The sequence below is a fragment of the Hemitrygon akajei genome, chromosome 6 (genome assembly GCF_048418815.1).
Source record: "Hemitrygon akajei chromosome 6, sHemAka1.3, whole genome shotgun sequence".
NCBI lineage: Eukaryota > Metazoa > Chordata > Chondrichthyes > Myliobatiformes > Dasyatidae > Hemitrygon > Hemitrygon akajei.
Genome location: NC_133129.1, coordinates 85,381,788 through 85,398,187, shown reverse-complemented (window position 1 = coordinate 85,398,187; position 16,400 = coordinate 85,381,788). Strand labels below are relative to the sequence as shown.

General features: G+C 46.4%; 1 protein-coding gene across 3 annotated transcripts in view; it reads right to left on the bottom strand.

Annotated features, from left to right (window-relative positions):
- The window catches only part of LOC140729210 (transmembrane protein 88-like), a 35,129-nt gene that overhangs the window by 679 nt on the left and 18,050 nt on the right, over positions 1–16,400 (bottom strand). Inside the window, exons 2-3 of one of the 3 annotated variants that reach the window (XR_012099287.1) lie at positions 1,367–2,967; positions 1–1,319 (exon numbers count right to left, since the gene is read on the bottom strand). The exon at positions 1–1,319 is cut by the window's left edge and continues 679 nt beyond it. Coding sequence is in view for 1 of the 3 variants with exons in the window: in XM_073048724.1 (XP_072904825.1) it covers positions 2,701–2,967 (267 nt within the window). In the remaining 2 variants the exon portion in view is untranslated. Of the gene's footprint in view, positions 2,968–16,400 lie in introns of all 3 variants that reach the window. The other 2 variants (XR_012099288.1, XM_073048724.1) reach the window with 2 other exon arrangements.

The following is a 16,400-nucleotide window of genomic DNA, read 5'->3' as shown; positions in this document are numbered from 1 at the left end:
CTCGTCAGTGATGTGACTGGGGTTTGTGGGGAGAAGGCCGGAAGGTAGGCTGAGCTACAGCCACGATCCCAGTGAGTAATGGAATGATCATCACAAGGGAACGATGGCCAAGTCTGCAGAGGACACCAAAACGGGAGGAGGGAACAGGTCGTGTGGTGGAGACAGGGAGCCTGTAGGATTACACAGGGTGCAAGTGTGGGTGAGGAAGTGGCGGATGGAATTCAGCGCCGGGAAGTGTTGAGTTGTGCACTTTGGGCGGAGGAATAAAAGGTAGACTATTTTCTAGAGGTGGAGGGAATTCAGAAATCGGAGATGCAATCTTGGCATTCATTCCCAGAGGACTAGAATACAAAAGCAAGAATGTAACACTGAGGCTTCATAAGGCCTTGGTCAGTCGCATTTGGAATATTGCGAGCAGTTTTGCACCCTGTACCTCAGGAAAGATGCGCTACCACTGGAGATGGTCCAGAGGAGGCTCACGAAAATGAAGGGCTTAATAAATGAGGAGCATTTGATGGCTCTGGGCCTGTACTCACTGGAGTTCAGAAGAGTGGGGGCGGGGAGGGAGCAAAACCATTGAAACCTATCGAATGTTGAAAGGCCCAGATAGAGTGGACGTAGAGAGGATATTTCCTAGCACGGGTGACTTTGCACAGCCTCAGAATACAAGGACATCCATTTAGAATGGAGATGGGGAGGAATTTATTTAGCCACAGAGAACTATCAAGGCCAAGGCACTGGTTGAATTTAAGGCACAGATTGAAAGGTTCTTGCCTGGTAAGAGGGTTCAGGTTTACAGGGAGAAGGTAGGAGAGAAAAGAAATTGGCCGTGGTTGACTGGCAAGCAGACTCAATGGGCCAAATGGCCTCATTCTGCTGCTGCTGATCCCATGGGCTGGGTGACAGTAATGATGGGCTGAGTGGCCTTCCCTGGCAGGTTACATTTGAACTGGTGCATTCAACATTCATGGCGTCGAAATGTAGACTCCATAGTGAGGGGTACGAGGTTCTCTTCTTGTAGTTCTTCAGCTTCACCAGAGCAAATGAAACCCGCTTAGATTGGTCAGCATGGATGCTTTGGGCCGAAGGGTCTGTTTCTTACTGTATGACTCTATGGAGGAGAAGGCCGAGGACAGAATGGCTGGATGGGACTGAGGAGGGGGATTGAATGACTGACAGCTGGAACAAATTATGGTGTTGGGTTTGGACTATCTGCTGAGCCATCTACAGGGAATGTCAGGCTGAACGGACATCGAGGCAAGGCAGAAGGCCTTTCAATCACCTGGGGGATCAGTCTGATAGTGGAGAGGGCAGAAGGCCTTTCGATCACTGGGGGATCAGTCTGATATTGGAGAGGGCAGAAGGCCTTTCAATCACCTGGGGGATCAGTCTGATATTGGAGAGGGCAGAAGGCCTTTCGATCACCTGGGGGATCAGTCTGATATTGGAGAGGGCAGAAGGCCTTTCGATCACCTGGGGGATCAGTCTGATATTGGAGAGGGCTGAAGGCCTTTCGATCACCTGGGGGATCAGTCTGATATTGGAGAGGGCAGAAGGCCTTTCGATCACCTGGGGGATCAGTCTGATATTGGAGAGGGCAGAAGGCCTTTCAATCACCTGGGGGATCAGTCTGATATTGGAGAGGGCAGAAGGCCTTTCGATCACCTGGGGGATCAATCTGATATTGGAGAGGGCAGAAGGCCTTTCGATCGCTGGGGGATCAGTCTGATATTGGAGAGGGCAGAAGGCCTTTCGATCGCTGGGGGATCAGTCTGATATTGGAGAGGGCAGAAGGCCTTTCGATCACCTGGGGGATCAGTCTGATATTGGAGAGGGCAGAAGGCCTTTCGATCACCTGGGGGATCAGTCTGATATTGGAGAGGGCAGAAGGCCTTTCGATCACCTGGGGGATCAGTCTGATATTGGAGAGGGCAGAAGGCCTTTCGATCACCTGGGGGATCAGTCTGATATTGGAGAGGGCAGAAGGCCTTTCGATCACCTGGGGGATCAGTCTGATATTGGAGAGGGCAGAAGGCCTTTCGATCGCTGGGGGATCGCCCCGCTGTGGAGAGGGAAAGGGGGGCTGCCGTGCCTGCAGAACGACACCCAAGCTTTCTGCTTTTTGGATAAGGACTTGCACTTTTTTCAGTCTTGTAGTTTTTTATATTCTGTGCTTTTTGCCCAATCCTCATTTTATTTTGTGTGCGAGAGAAGGGGCTTTGAGGGTTGAGGTGCCTGTTCCATTTTTTTTGTGTGGGGAGGAGGATTTGGGAGGGGGTATGTAGATGATTGCGCTGCCGTGCTTTTCTCTCCCGGTTTCGTGGCAGTCTGGAGAAGAGGAATTTCAGAGGCGTATAATAAATGAACCTTTGAACCTATGATGGGATGGGAGGGGATTTCAGCCCCACCCACCAGTCCTACTTGTTAACGCTGTGTCCCTCTTCCTCCCCCCCATGCAAGTCAGCGACAGGAAACCCGCCGGCTCTGATCAGGGGGTTGGGTGTGAAGCCTCCTGTAGTCAAGCATTTGATAGGAGGCCAGCAGGAGGAGTAAGGACGTCCCACAGTCCCCCCCCCACCACGGGGATAGGGGGTTTGTCAAGACTTCTGCACCCCTCTCACCAGCCTCCTCCCCAGAGTCACCGGCTGCTCAGTCAAAGTACAAAGTACTTCCGCCGCCTCTCGCCCCCTCCGCTGCGCCCTAGACCCAGACTTTGCCCGGCTCCTGGGCACCCTGGAGGCAGCACACCCCACCGGCCCGGTAGCGTGCGGCCGGCAGGTTCCGGTAGACGGCCTTGCTGTAAGGGACGAAGCAGAGGCCGAGCTGAAGGTGCCGTGCCAGGCGGCAGTAGGCGGCGAGGGCGAGGACTCCCAGCGGCGTCACCAGCACGAAGCCCACCACCATCAAAGCCGTGGAGCTGCCATCGTCCAGGATGTCCACACAGAGGGCGGGCCGTGAGCCCAGGACCTGCAGGGGATTGAAATGCAACCAGCTCACTATTGTCTCAGGGCTCTTCTGCCTCGAAGGTCTGCGACAGCCACTGACTCTGTCCACACATCTTGCTGCTTCAGTAAAGCAGGAAACATCATCAAAAACCCCAGCATCTCACTTCCTCCATCTTCCATCGGGCAGAAGATACAAAAGCCTGACGACGTACCACCAGGCTCAAGGGCAGCTTCTAGTCCACTGTACAAAGACTATTGTAAGATACAATGGATTCTTGACTTCACAATGAACCACATATTGCCCTTGGACCTTATTGTCCACCTCAACTGCACTTTCTCTTAAGCTGTTACACTTTAGTCTGCATTATATTATTCCTTTACCTCATTCTATCTTGATGCACTGTGTGATGATTTGATTGCGTGAAAGTACACAGTTCCAAGGAGGTGTAAGGCACTTCTTCCCTCTGCCAGCCTGCAGGTTACAGTTGGGCAGGGGGTAGCACCTGCTCAGTCTTCCCCAAACCCCCCCCCCACCCAAAATACAGAGTGACGTGAAACCATGGGAGCAGGTGGTCGATGGTCGTATGAGCAGCCGGTGCAGATCACAAGTCCTGGTTATGTGACCACTGACGCCGGGCAGACAATCTCTGAAGAGTATTGATAATGACTGGGGTCACCCGTCTTGTAAAGACACTGTCCAGAAGAAGGCAACGGCAAACCACTTCTGTAGAAAAATACGAAGCCATAGCCATATGACATGGTTTATCAATGAAATGACCTGTACTACCTGTACTAATAGGTCATTTCAAAACATCAGGACATTGAGATATTCCAGGGAAACATCAGGACATTGAGATAGTCCAGGGAAACATCAGGACATTGAGATAGTCCAGGAGGAAACATCAGGACATTGAGATAGTCCAGGGAAACATCAGGACATTGAGATAGTCCAGGGGATCATCAGGACATTGAGATAGTCCAGGGGGAAACATCAGACATTGAGATAGTCCAGAGAAACATCAGGACATTGAGATAGTCCAGGGGGGATCATCAGACATTGAGATAGTCCAGAGAAACATCAGACATTGAGATAGTCCAGAGAAACATCAGGACATTGAGATAGTCCAGGGGATCATCAGGACATTGAGATAGTCCAGGGGGGATCATCAGACATTGAGATAGTCCAGAGAAACATCAGACATTGAGATAGTCCAGAGAAACATCAGGACATTGAGATAGTCCAGGGGGGATCATCAGACATTGAGATAGTCCAGAGAAACATCAGACATTGAGATAGTCCAGGGGGGATCATCAGACATTGAGATAGTCCAGAGAAACATCAGACATTGAGATAGTCCAGAGAAACATCAGACATTGAGATAGTCCAGGGGGAAACATCAGGACATTGAGATAGTCCAGGGGATCATCAGGACATTGAGATAGTCCAGGGAAACATCAGACATTGAGATAGTCCAGGGAAACATCAGGACATTGAGATAGTCCAGGAGGAAACATCAGGACATTGAGATAGTCCAGGGGATCATCAGGACATTGAGATAGTCCAGGGGGGATCATCAGACATTGAGATAGTCCAGAGAAACATCAGACTTTGAGATAGTCCAGGGAAACATCAGGACATTGAGATAGTCCAGGGGGAAACATCAGACATTGAGATAGTCCAGGGAAACATCAGATATTGAGATAGTCCAGAGAAACATCAGACATTGAGATAGTCCAGGGGATCATCAGGACATTGAGATAGTCCAGGGGATCATCAGGACATTGAGATAGTCCAGGGGGAAACATCAGACATTGAGATAGTCCAGAGAAACATCAGGACATTGAGATAGTCCAGGGGGGATCATCAGACATTGAGATAGTCCAGAGAAACATCAGACATTGAGTTAGTCCAGGGGGGATCATCAGACATTGAGATAGTCCAGAGAAACATCAGACTTTGAGATAGTCCAGAGAAACATCAGACATTGAGATAGTCCAGGGGGAAACATCAGAACATTGAGATAGTCCAGGGGATCATCAGGACATTGAGATAGTCCAGGGAAACATCAGACATTGAGATAGTCCAGAAAAACATCAGACATTGAGATATTCCAGGGAAACATCAGGACATTGAGATAGTCCAGGAGGAAACATCAGGACATTGAGATAGTCCAGGAGGAAACATCAGGACATTGAGATAGTCCAGGGAAACATCAGGACATTGAGATAGTCCAGAGAAACATCAGACATTGAGATAGTCCAGGGGATCATCAGGACATTGAGATAGTCCAGGGGGAAACATCAGACATTGAGATAGTCCAGAGAAACATCAGGACATTGAGATAGTCCAGGGGGGATCATCAGACATTGAGATAGTCCAGAGAAACATCAGACATTGAGATAGTCCAGAGAAACATCAGGACATTGAGATAGTCCAGGGGATCATCAGGACATTGAGATAGTCCAGGGGGGATCATCAGACATTGAGATAGTCCAGAGAAACATCAGACATTGAGATAGTCCAGGGGGAATCATCAGACATTGAGATAGTCCAGAGAAACATCAGACTTTGAGATAGTCCAGAGAAACATCAGACATTGAGATAGTCCAGGGGGAAACATCAGGACATTGAGATAGTCCAGGGGATCATCAGGACATTGAGATAGTCCAGGGAAACATCAGACATTGAGATAGTCCAGAGAAACATCAGACATTGAGATAGTCCGGGGGAACATCAGACATTGAGATAGTCCAGAGAAACATCAGGACATTGAGATAGTCCAGGGGGAAACATCAGACATTGAGATAGTCCAGGGAAACATCAGATATTGAGATAGTCCAGAGAAACATCAGACATTGAGATAGTCCAGGGGATCATCAGGACATTGAGATAGTCCAGGGGATCATCAGGACATTGAGATAGTCCAGGGGGAAACATCAGACATTGAGATAGTCCAGAGAAACATCAGGACATTGAGATAGTCCAGGGGGGATCATCAGACATTGAGATAGTCCAGAGAAACATCAGACATTGAGATAGTCCAGGGGGGATCATCAGACATTGAGATAGTCCAGAGAAACATCAGACTTTGAGATAGTCCAGAGAAACATCAGACATTGAGATAGTCCAGGGGGAAACATCAGAACATTGAGATAGTCCAGGGGATCATCAGGACATTGAGATAGTCCAGGGAAACATCAGACATTGAGATAGTCCAGAGAAACATCAGACATTGAGATATTCCAGGGAAACATCAGGACATTGAGATAGTCCAGGAGGAAACATCAGGACATTGAGATAGTCCAGGAGGAAACATCAGGACATTGAGATAGTCCAGGGAAACATCAGGACATTGAGATAGTCCAGAGAAACATCAGACATTGAGATAGTCCAGGGGATCATCAGGACATTGAGATAGTCCTGGGGGAAACATCAGACATTGAGATAGTCCAGAGAAACATCAGGACATTGAGATAGTCCAGGGGGGATCATCAGACATTGAGATAGTCCAGAGAAACATCAGACATTGAGATAGTCCAGAGAAACATCAGGACATTGAGATAGTCCAGGGGATCATCAGGACATTGAGATAGTCCAGGGGGGATCATAAGACATTGAGATAGTCCAGAGAAACATCAGACATTGAGATAGTCCAGGGGGAATCATCAGACATTGAGATAGTCCAGAGAAACATCAGACTTTGAGATAGTCCAGAGAAACATCAGACATTGAGATAGTCCAGGTGGAAACATCAGGACATTGAGATAGTCCAGGGGATCATCAGGACATTGAGATAGTCCAGGGAAACATCAGACATTGAGATAGTCCAGAGAAACATCAGACATTGAGATAGTCCGGGGGGAACATCAGACATTGAGATAGTCCAGAGAAACATCAGACATTGAGATAGTCCAGGGGGGATCATCAGACATTGAGATAGTCCAGAGAAACATCAGACTTTGAGATAGTCCAGAGAAACATCAGACATTGAGATAGTCCAGGGGGAAACATCAGGACATTGAGATAGTCCAGGGGATCATCAGGACATTGAGATAGTCCAGGGGATCATCAGGACATTGAGATAGTCCAGAGAAACATCAGACATTGAGATAGTCCGGGGGGAACATCAGGACATTGAGATAGTCCAGAGAAACATCAGGACATTGAGATAGTCCAGGGGGGATCATCAGACATTGAGATAGTCCAGAGAAACATCAGACATTGAGATAGTCCAGAGAAACATCAGGACATTGAGATAGTCCAGGGGATCATCAGGACATTGAGATAGTCCAGGGGGGATCATCAGACATTGAGATAGTCCAGAGAAACATCAGACATTGAGATAGTCCAGGGGGGATCATCAGACATTGAGATAGTCCAGAGAAACATCAGACATTGAGATAGTCCAGGGGGAAACATCAGGACATTGAGATAGTCCAGGGGATCATCAGGACATTGAGATAGTCCAGGGAAACATCAGACATTGAGATAGTCCAGAGAAACATCAGACATTGAGATAGTCCGGGGGGAACATCAGACATTGAGATAGTCCAGGGGGGATCATCAGACATTGAGATAGTCCAGGGGATCATCAGACATTGAGATAGTCCAGGGGATCATCAGGACATTGAGATAGTCCAGAAACATCAGACATTGAGATAGTCCAGAGAAACATCAGGACATTGAGATAGTCCAGGGGATCATCAGGACATTGAGATAGTCCAGGGGGGATCATCAGACATTGAGATAGTCCAGAGAAACATCAGGACATTGAGATAGTCCAGGGGATCATCAGGACATTGAGATAGTCCAGAAACATCAGACATTGAGATAGTCCAGGGGATCATCAGGACATTGAGATAGTCCAGAGAAACATCAGGACATTGAGATAGTCCAGGGGATCATCAGGACATTGAGATAGTCCAGAAACATCAGACATTGAGATAGTCCAGGGGATCATTAGGACATTGAGATAGTCCAGGGGGAAACATCAGACATTGAGATAGTCCAGGGGGGATCATCAGACATTGAGATAGTCCAGAGAAACATCAGGACATTGAGATAGTCCAGGGGATCATCAGACATTGAGATAGTCCAGAGAAACATCAGAACATTGAGATAGTCCAGGGGATCATCAGACATGGAGATAGTCCAGAGAAACAGCAGACATTGAGATAGTCCAGGGGATCTTCAGACATTGAGATAGTCCAGAGAAACATCAGGACATTGAGATAGTCCAGGGGATCATCAGACATTGAGATAGTCCAGAGAAACAACAGACATTGAGATAGTCCAGGGGATCATCAGGACATTGAGATAGTCCAGGGTGGATCATCAGACATTGAGATAGTCCAGAGAAACATCAGGACATTGAGATAGTCCAGGGGATCATCAGGACATTGAGATAGTCCAGAAACATCAGACATTGAGATAGTCCAGGGGATCATCAGGACATTGAGATAGTCCAGAGAAACATCAGGACATTGAGATAGTCCAGAGAAACATCAGGACATTGAGATAGTCCAGGGGATCATCAGACATTGAGATAGTCCAGAGAAACATCAGGACATTGAGATAGTCCAGGGGATCACCAGACATGGAGATAGTCCAGAGAAACATCAGACATTGAGATAGTCCAGGGGATCTTCAGACATTGAGATAGTCCAGAGAAACATCAGGACATTGAGATAGTCCAGGGGATCATCAGACATTGAGATAGTCCAGAGAAACATCAGACATTGAGATAGTCCAGGGGATCATCAGGACATTGAGATAGTCCAGGGAAACAACAGACATTGAGATAGTCCAGAGAAACATCAGACATTGAGATAGTCCAGGGAAACATCAGACATTGAGATAGTCCAGGGAAACATCAGGACATTGAGATAGTCCAGGAGGAAACATCAGGACATTGAGATAGTCCACGGGATCATCAGGACATTGAGATAGTCCAGGGGGGATCATCAGACATTGAGATAGTCCAGAGAAACATCAGGACATTGAGATAGTGCAGGGGATCATCAGGACATTGAGATAGTCCAGAAACATCAGACATTGAGATAGTCCAGGGGATCATCAGGACATTGAGATAGTCCAGGGGGGATCATCAGACATTGAGATAGTCCAGAGAAACATCAGACATTGAGATAGTCCAGGGGGAAACATCAGGACATTGAGATAGTCCAGGGGATCATCAGGACATTGAGATAGTCCAGGGAAACATCAGACATTGAGATAGTCCAGAGAAACATCAGACATTGAGATAGTCCGGGGGGAACATCAGACATTGAGATAGTCCAGGGGGGATCATCAGACATTGAGATAGTCCAGGGGATCATCAGACATTGAGATAGTCCAGGGGATCATCAGGACATTGAGATAGTCCAGAAACATCAGACATTGAGATAGTCCAGAGAAACATCAGGACATTGAGATAGTCCAGGGGATCATCAGGACATTGAGATAGTCCAGGGGGGATCATCAGACATTGAGATAGTCCAGAGAAACATCAGGACATTGAGATAGTCCAGGGGATCATCAGGACATTGAGATAGTCCAGAAACATCAGACATTGAGATAGTCCAGGGGATCATCAGGACATTGAGATAGTCCAGAGAAACATCAGGACATTGAGATAGTCCAGGGGATCATCAGGACATTGAGATAGTCCAGAAACATCAGACATTGAGATAGTCCAGGGGATCATTAGGACATTGAGATAGTCCAGGGGGAAACATCAGACATTGAGATAGTCCAGGGGGGATCATCAGACATTGAGATAGTCCAGAGAAACATCAGGACATTGAGATAGTCCAGGGGATCATCAGACATTGAGATAGTCCAGAGAAACATCAGAACATTGAGATAGTCCAGGGGATCATCAGACATGGAGATAGTCCAGAGAAACAGCAGACATTGAGATAGTCCAGGGGATCTTCAGACATTGAGATAGTCCAGAGAAACATCAGGACATTGAGATAGTCCAGGGGATCATCAGACATTGAGATAGTCCAGAGAAACAACAGACATTGAGATAGTCCAGGGGATCATCAGGACATTGAGATAGTCCAGGGTGGATCATCAGACATTGAGATAGTCCAGAGAAACATCAGGACATTGAGATAGTCCAGGGGATCATCAGGACATTGAGATAGTCCAGAAACATCAGACATTGAGATAGTCCAGGGGATCATCAGGACATTGAGATAGTCCAGAGAAACATCAGGACATTGAGATAGTCCAGAGAAACATCAGGACATTGAGATAGTCCAGGGGATCATCAGACATTGAGATAGTCCAGAGAAACATCAGGACATTGAGATAGTCCAGGGGATCACCAGACATGGAGATAGTCCAGAGAAACATCAGACATTGAGATAGTCCAGGGGATCTTCAGACATTGAGATAGTCCAGAGAAACATCAGGACATTGAGATAGTCCAGGGGATCATCAGACATTGAGATAGTCCAGAGAAACATCAGACATTGAGATAGTCCAGGGGATCATCAGGACATTGAGATAGTCCAGGGAAACAACAGACATTGAGATAGTCCAGAGAAACATCAGACATTGAGATAGTCCAGGGAAACATCAGACATTGAGATAGTCCAGGGAAACATCAGGACATTGAGATAGTCCAGGAGGAAACATCAGGACATTGAGATAGTCCACGGGATCATCAGGACATTGAGATAGTCCAGGGGGGATCATCAGACATTGAGATAGTCCAGAGAAACATCAGGACATTGAGATAGTCCAGGGGATCATCAGGACATTGAGATAGTCCAGAAACATCAGACATTGAGATAGTCCAGGGGATCATCAGGACATTGAGATAGTCCAGGGGGGATCATCAGACATTGAGATAGTCCAGAGAAACATCAGACATTGAGATAGTCCAGAGAAACATCAGGACATTGAGATAGTCCAGGGGATCATCAGGACATTGAGATAGTCCAGGGGGGATCATCAGACATTGAGATAGTCCAGAGAAACATCAGGACATTGAGATAGTCCAGGGGGGATCATCAGACATTGAGATAGTCCAGAGAAACATCAGACATTGAGATAGTCCAGGGGGGATCATCAGACATTGAGATAGTCCAGAGAAACATCAGACTTTGAGATAGTCCAGAGAAACATCAGACATTGAGATAATCCAGGGGGAAACATCAGGACATTGAGATAGTCCAGGGGATCATCAGGACATTGAGATAGTCCAGGGAAACATCAGACATTGAGATAGTCCAGAGAAACATCAGACATTGAGATATTCCAGGGAAACATCAGGACATTGAGATAGTCCAGGGGGAAACATCAGACATTGAGATAGTCCAGGGAAACATCAGATATTGAGATAGTCCAGAGAAACATCAGACATTGAGATAGTCCAGGGGATCATCAGGACATTGAGATAGTCCAGGGGATCATCAGGACATTGAGATAGTCCAGGGGGAAACATCAGACATTGAGATAGTCCAGAGAAACATCAGGACATTGAGATAGTCCAGGGGGGATCATCAGACATTGAGATAGTCCAGAGAAACATCAGACATTGAGATAGTCCAGGGGGGATCATCAGACATTGAGATAGTCCAGAGAAACATCAGACTTTGAGATAGTCCAGAGAAACATCAGACATTGAGATAGTCCAGGGGGAAACATCAGGACATTGAGATAGTCCAGGGGATCATCAGGACATTGAGATAGTCCAGGGAAACATCAGACATTGAGATAGTCCAGAGAAACATCAGACATTGAGATATTCCAGGGAAACATCAGGACATTGAGATAGTCCAGGAGGAAACATCAGGACATTGAGATAGTCCAGGGAAACATCAGGACATTGAGATAGTCCAGGGGGAAACATCAGACATTGAGATAGTCCAGAGAAACATCAGGACATTGAGATAGTCCAGGGGATCATCAGGACATTGAGATAGTCCAGGGGGGATCATCAGACATTGAGATAGTCCAGAGAAACATCAGGACATTGAGATAGTCCAGGGGGAAACATCAGACATTGAGATAGTCCAGAGAAACATCAGGACATTGAGATAGTCCAGGGGGGATCATCAGACATTGAGATAGTCCAGAGAAACATCAGACATTGAGATAGTCCAGAGAAACATCAGGACATTGAGATAGTCCAGGGGATCATCAGGACATTGAGATAGTCCAGGGGGGATCATCAGACATTGAGATAGTCCAGAGAAACATCAGACATTGAGATAGTCCAGGGGGGATCATCAGACATTGAGATAGTCCAGAGAAACATCAGACTTTGAGATAGTCCAGAGAAACATCAGACATTGAGATAGTCCAGGGGGAAACATCAGGACATTGAGATAGTCCAGGGGATCATCAGGACATTGAGATAGTCCAGGGAAACATCAGACATTGAGATAGTCCAGAGAAACATCAGACATTGAGATATTCCAGGGAAACATCAGGACATTGAGATAGTCCAGGAGGAAACATCAGGACATTGAGATAGTCCAGGAGGAAACATCAGGACATTGAGATAGTCCAGGGAAACATCAGGACATTGAGATAGTCCAGAGAAACATCAGACATTGAGATAGTCCAGGGGATCATCAGGACATTGAGATAGTCCAGGGGGAAACATCAGACATTGAGATAGTCCAGAGAAACATCAGGACATTGAGATAGTCCAGGGGGGATCATCAGACATTGAGATAGTCCAGAGAAACATCAGACATTGAGATAGTCCAGAGAAACATCAGGACATTGAGATAGTCCAGGGGATCATCAGGACATTGAGATAGTCCAGGGGGGATCATCAGACATTGAGATAGTCCAGAGAAACATCAGACATTGAGATAGTCCAGGGGGGATCATCAGACATTGAGATAGTCGAGAGAAACATCAGACTTTGAGATAGTCCAGAGAAACATCAGACATTGAGATAGTCCAGGGGGAAACATCAGGACATTGAGATAGTCCAGGGGATCATCAGGACATTGAGATAGTCCAGGGAAACATCAGACATTGAGATAGTCCGGGGGGAACATCAGACATTGAGATAGTCCAGAGAAACATCAGACATTGAGATAGTCCAGGGGAGATCATCAGACATTGAGATAGTCCAGAGAAACATCAGACTTTGAGATAGTCCAGAGAAACATCAGACATTGAGATAGTCCAGGGGGAAACATCAGGACATTGAGATAGTCCAGGGGATCATCAGGACATTGAGATAGTCCAGGGGATCATCAGGACATTGAGATAGTCCAGAGAAACATCAGACATTGAGATAGTCCGGGGGGAACATCAGGACATTGAGATAGTCCAGAGAAACATCAGGACATTGAGATAGTCCAGGGGGGATCATCAGACATTGAGATAGTCCAGAGAAACATCAGACATTGAGATAGTCCAGAGAAACATCAGGACATTGAGATAGTCCAGGGGATCATCAGGACATTGAGATAGTCCAGGGGGGATCATCAGACATTGAGATAGTCCAGAGAAACATCAGACATTGAGATAGTCCAGGGGGGATCATCAGACATTGAGATAGTCCAGAGAAACATCAGACATTGAGATAGTCCAGGGGGAAACATCAGGACATTGAGATAGTCCAGGGGATCATCAGGACATTGAGATAGTCCAGGGAAACATCAGACATTGAGATAGTCCAGAGAAACATCAGACATTGAGATAGTCCGGGGGGAACATCAGACATTGAGATAGTCCAGGGGATCATCAGGACATTGAGATAGTCCAGAAACATCAGACATTGAGATAGTCCAGGGGATCATCAGGACATTGAGATAGTCCAGGGGGGATCATCAGACATTGAGATAGTCCAGAGAAACATCAGGACATTGAGATAGTCCAGGGGATCATCAGGACATTGAGATAGTCCAGAGAAACATCAGGACATTGAGATAGTCCAGGGGATCATCAGGACATTGAGATAGTCCAGAAACATCAGACATTGAGATAGTCCAGGGGATCATTAGGACATTGAGATAGTCCAGGGGGAAACATCAGACATTGAGATAGTCCAGGGGGGATCATCAGACATTGAGATAGTCCAGAGAAACATCAGGACATTGAGATAGTCCAGGGGATCATCAGACATTGAGATAGTCCAGAGAAACATCAGGACATTGAGATAGTCCTGGGGATCATCAGACATGGAGATAGTCCAGAGAAACATCAGACATTGAGATAGTCCAGGGGATCATCAGACATTGAGATAGTCCAGAGAAACATCAGGACATTGAGATAGTCCAGGGGATCATCAGACATTGAGATAGTCCAGAGAAACATCAGACATTGAGATAGTCCAGGGGATCATCAGGACATTGAGATAGTCCAGGGAAACAACAGACATTGAGATAGTCCAGAGAAACATCAGACATTGAGATAGTCCAGGGAAACATCAGACATTGAGATAGTCCAGGGAAACATCAGGACATTGAGATAGTCCAGGAGGAAACATCAGGACATTGAGATAGTCCACGGGATCATCAGGACATTGAGATAGTCCAGGGGGGATCATCAGACATTGAGATAGTCCAGAGAAACATCAGGACATTGAGATAGTCCAGGGGATCATCAGGACATTGAGATAGTCCAGAAACATCAGACATTGAGATAGTCCAGGGGATCATCAGGACATTGAGATAGTCCAGGGGGGATCATCAGACATTGAGATAGTCCAGAGAAACATCAGACATTGAGATAGTCCAGAGAAACATCAGGACATTGAGATAGTCCAGGGGATCATCAGGACATTGAGATAGTCCAGGGGGGATCATCAGACATTGAGATAGTCCAGAGAAACATCAGACATTGAGATAGTCCAGAGAAACATCAGGACATTGAGATAGTCCAGGGGGGATCATCAGACATTGAGATAGTCCAGAGAAACATCAGACATTGAGATAGTCCAGGGGGGATCATCAGACATTGAGATAGTCCAGAGAAACATCAGACTTTGAGATAGTCCAGAGAAACATCAGACATTGAGATAATCCAGGGGGAAACATCAGGACATTGAGATAGTCCAGGGGATCATCAGGACATTGAGATAGTCCAGGGAAACATCAGACATTGAGATAGTCCAGAGAAACATCAGACATTGAGATATTCCAGGGAAACATCAGGACATTGAGATAGTCCAGGGGGAAACATCAGACATTGAGATAGTCCAGGGAAACATCAGATATTGAGATAGTCCAGAGAAACATCAGACATTGAGATAGTCCAGGGGATCATCAGGACATTGAGATAGTCCAGGGGATCATCAGGACATTGAGATAGTCCAGGGGGAAACATCAGACATTGAGATAGTCCAGAGAAACATCAGGACATTGAGATAGTCCAGGGGGGATCATCAGACATTGAGATAGTCCAGAGAAACATCAGACATTGAGATAGTCCAGGGGGGATCATCAGACATTGAGATAGTCCAGAGAAACATCAGACTTTGAGATAGTCCAGAGAAACATCAGACATTGAGATAGTCCAGGGGGAAACATCAGGACATTGAGATAGTCCAGGGGATCATCAGGACATTGAGATAGTCCAGGGAAACATCAGACATTGAGATAGTCCAGAGAAACATCAGACATTGAGATATTCCAGGGAAACATCAGGACATTGAGATAGTCCAGGAGGAAACATCAGGACATTGAGATAGTCCAGGGAAACATCAGGACATTGAGATAGTCCAGGGGGAAACATCAGACATTGAGATAGTCCAGGGGGGATCATCAGACATTGAGATAGTCCAGAGAAACATCAGACTTTGAGATAGTCCAGAGAAACATCAGACATTGAGATAGTCCAGGGGGAAACATCAGGACATTGAGATAGTCCAGGGGATCATCAGGACATTGAGATAGTCCAGGGAAACATCAGACATTGAGATAGTCCAGAGAAACATCAGACATTGAGATATTCCAGGGAAACATCAGGACATTGAGATAGTCCAGGAGGAAACATCAGGACATTGAGATAGTCCAGGGAAACATCAGGACATTGAGATAGTCCAGGGGGAAACATCAGACATTGAGATAGTCCAGAGAAACATCAGGACATTGAGATAGTCCAGGGGATCAGCAGGACATTGAGATAGTCCAGGGGGGATCATCAGACATTGAGATAGTCCAGAGAAACATCAGACATTGAGATAGTCCAGGGGGGATCATCAGACATTGAGATAGTCCAGAGAAACATCAGACTTTGAGATAGTCCAGAGAAACATCAGACATTGAGATAGTCCAGGGGGAAACATCAGGACATTGAGATAGTCCAGGGGATCATCAGGACATTGAGATAGTCCAGGGAAACATCAGACATTGAGATAGTCCAGAGAAACATCAGACATTGAGATAGTCCGGGGGGAACATCAGACATTGAGATAGTCCGGGGGAAACATCAGGACATTGAGATAGTCCAGAGAAACATCAGGACAT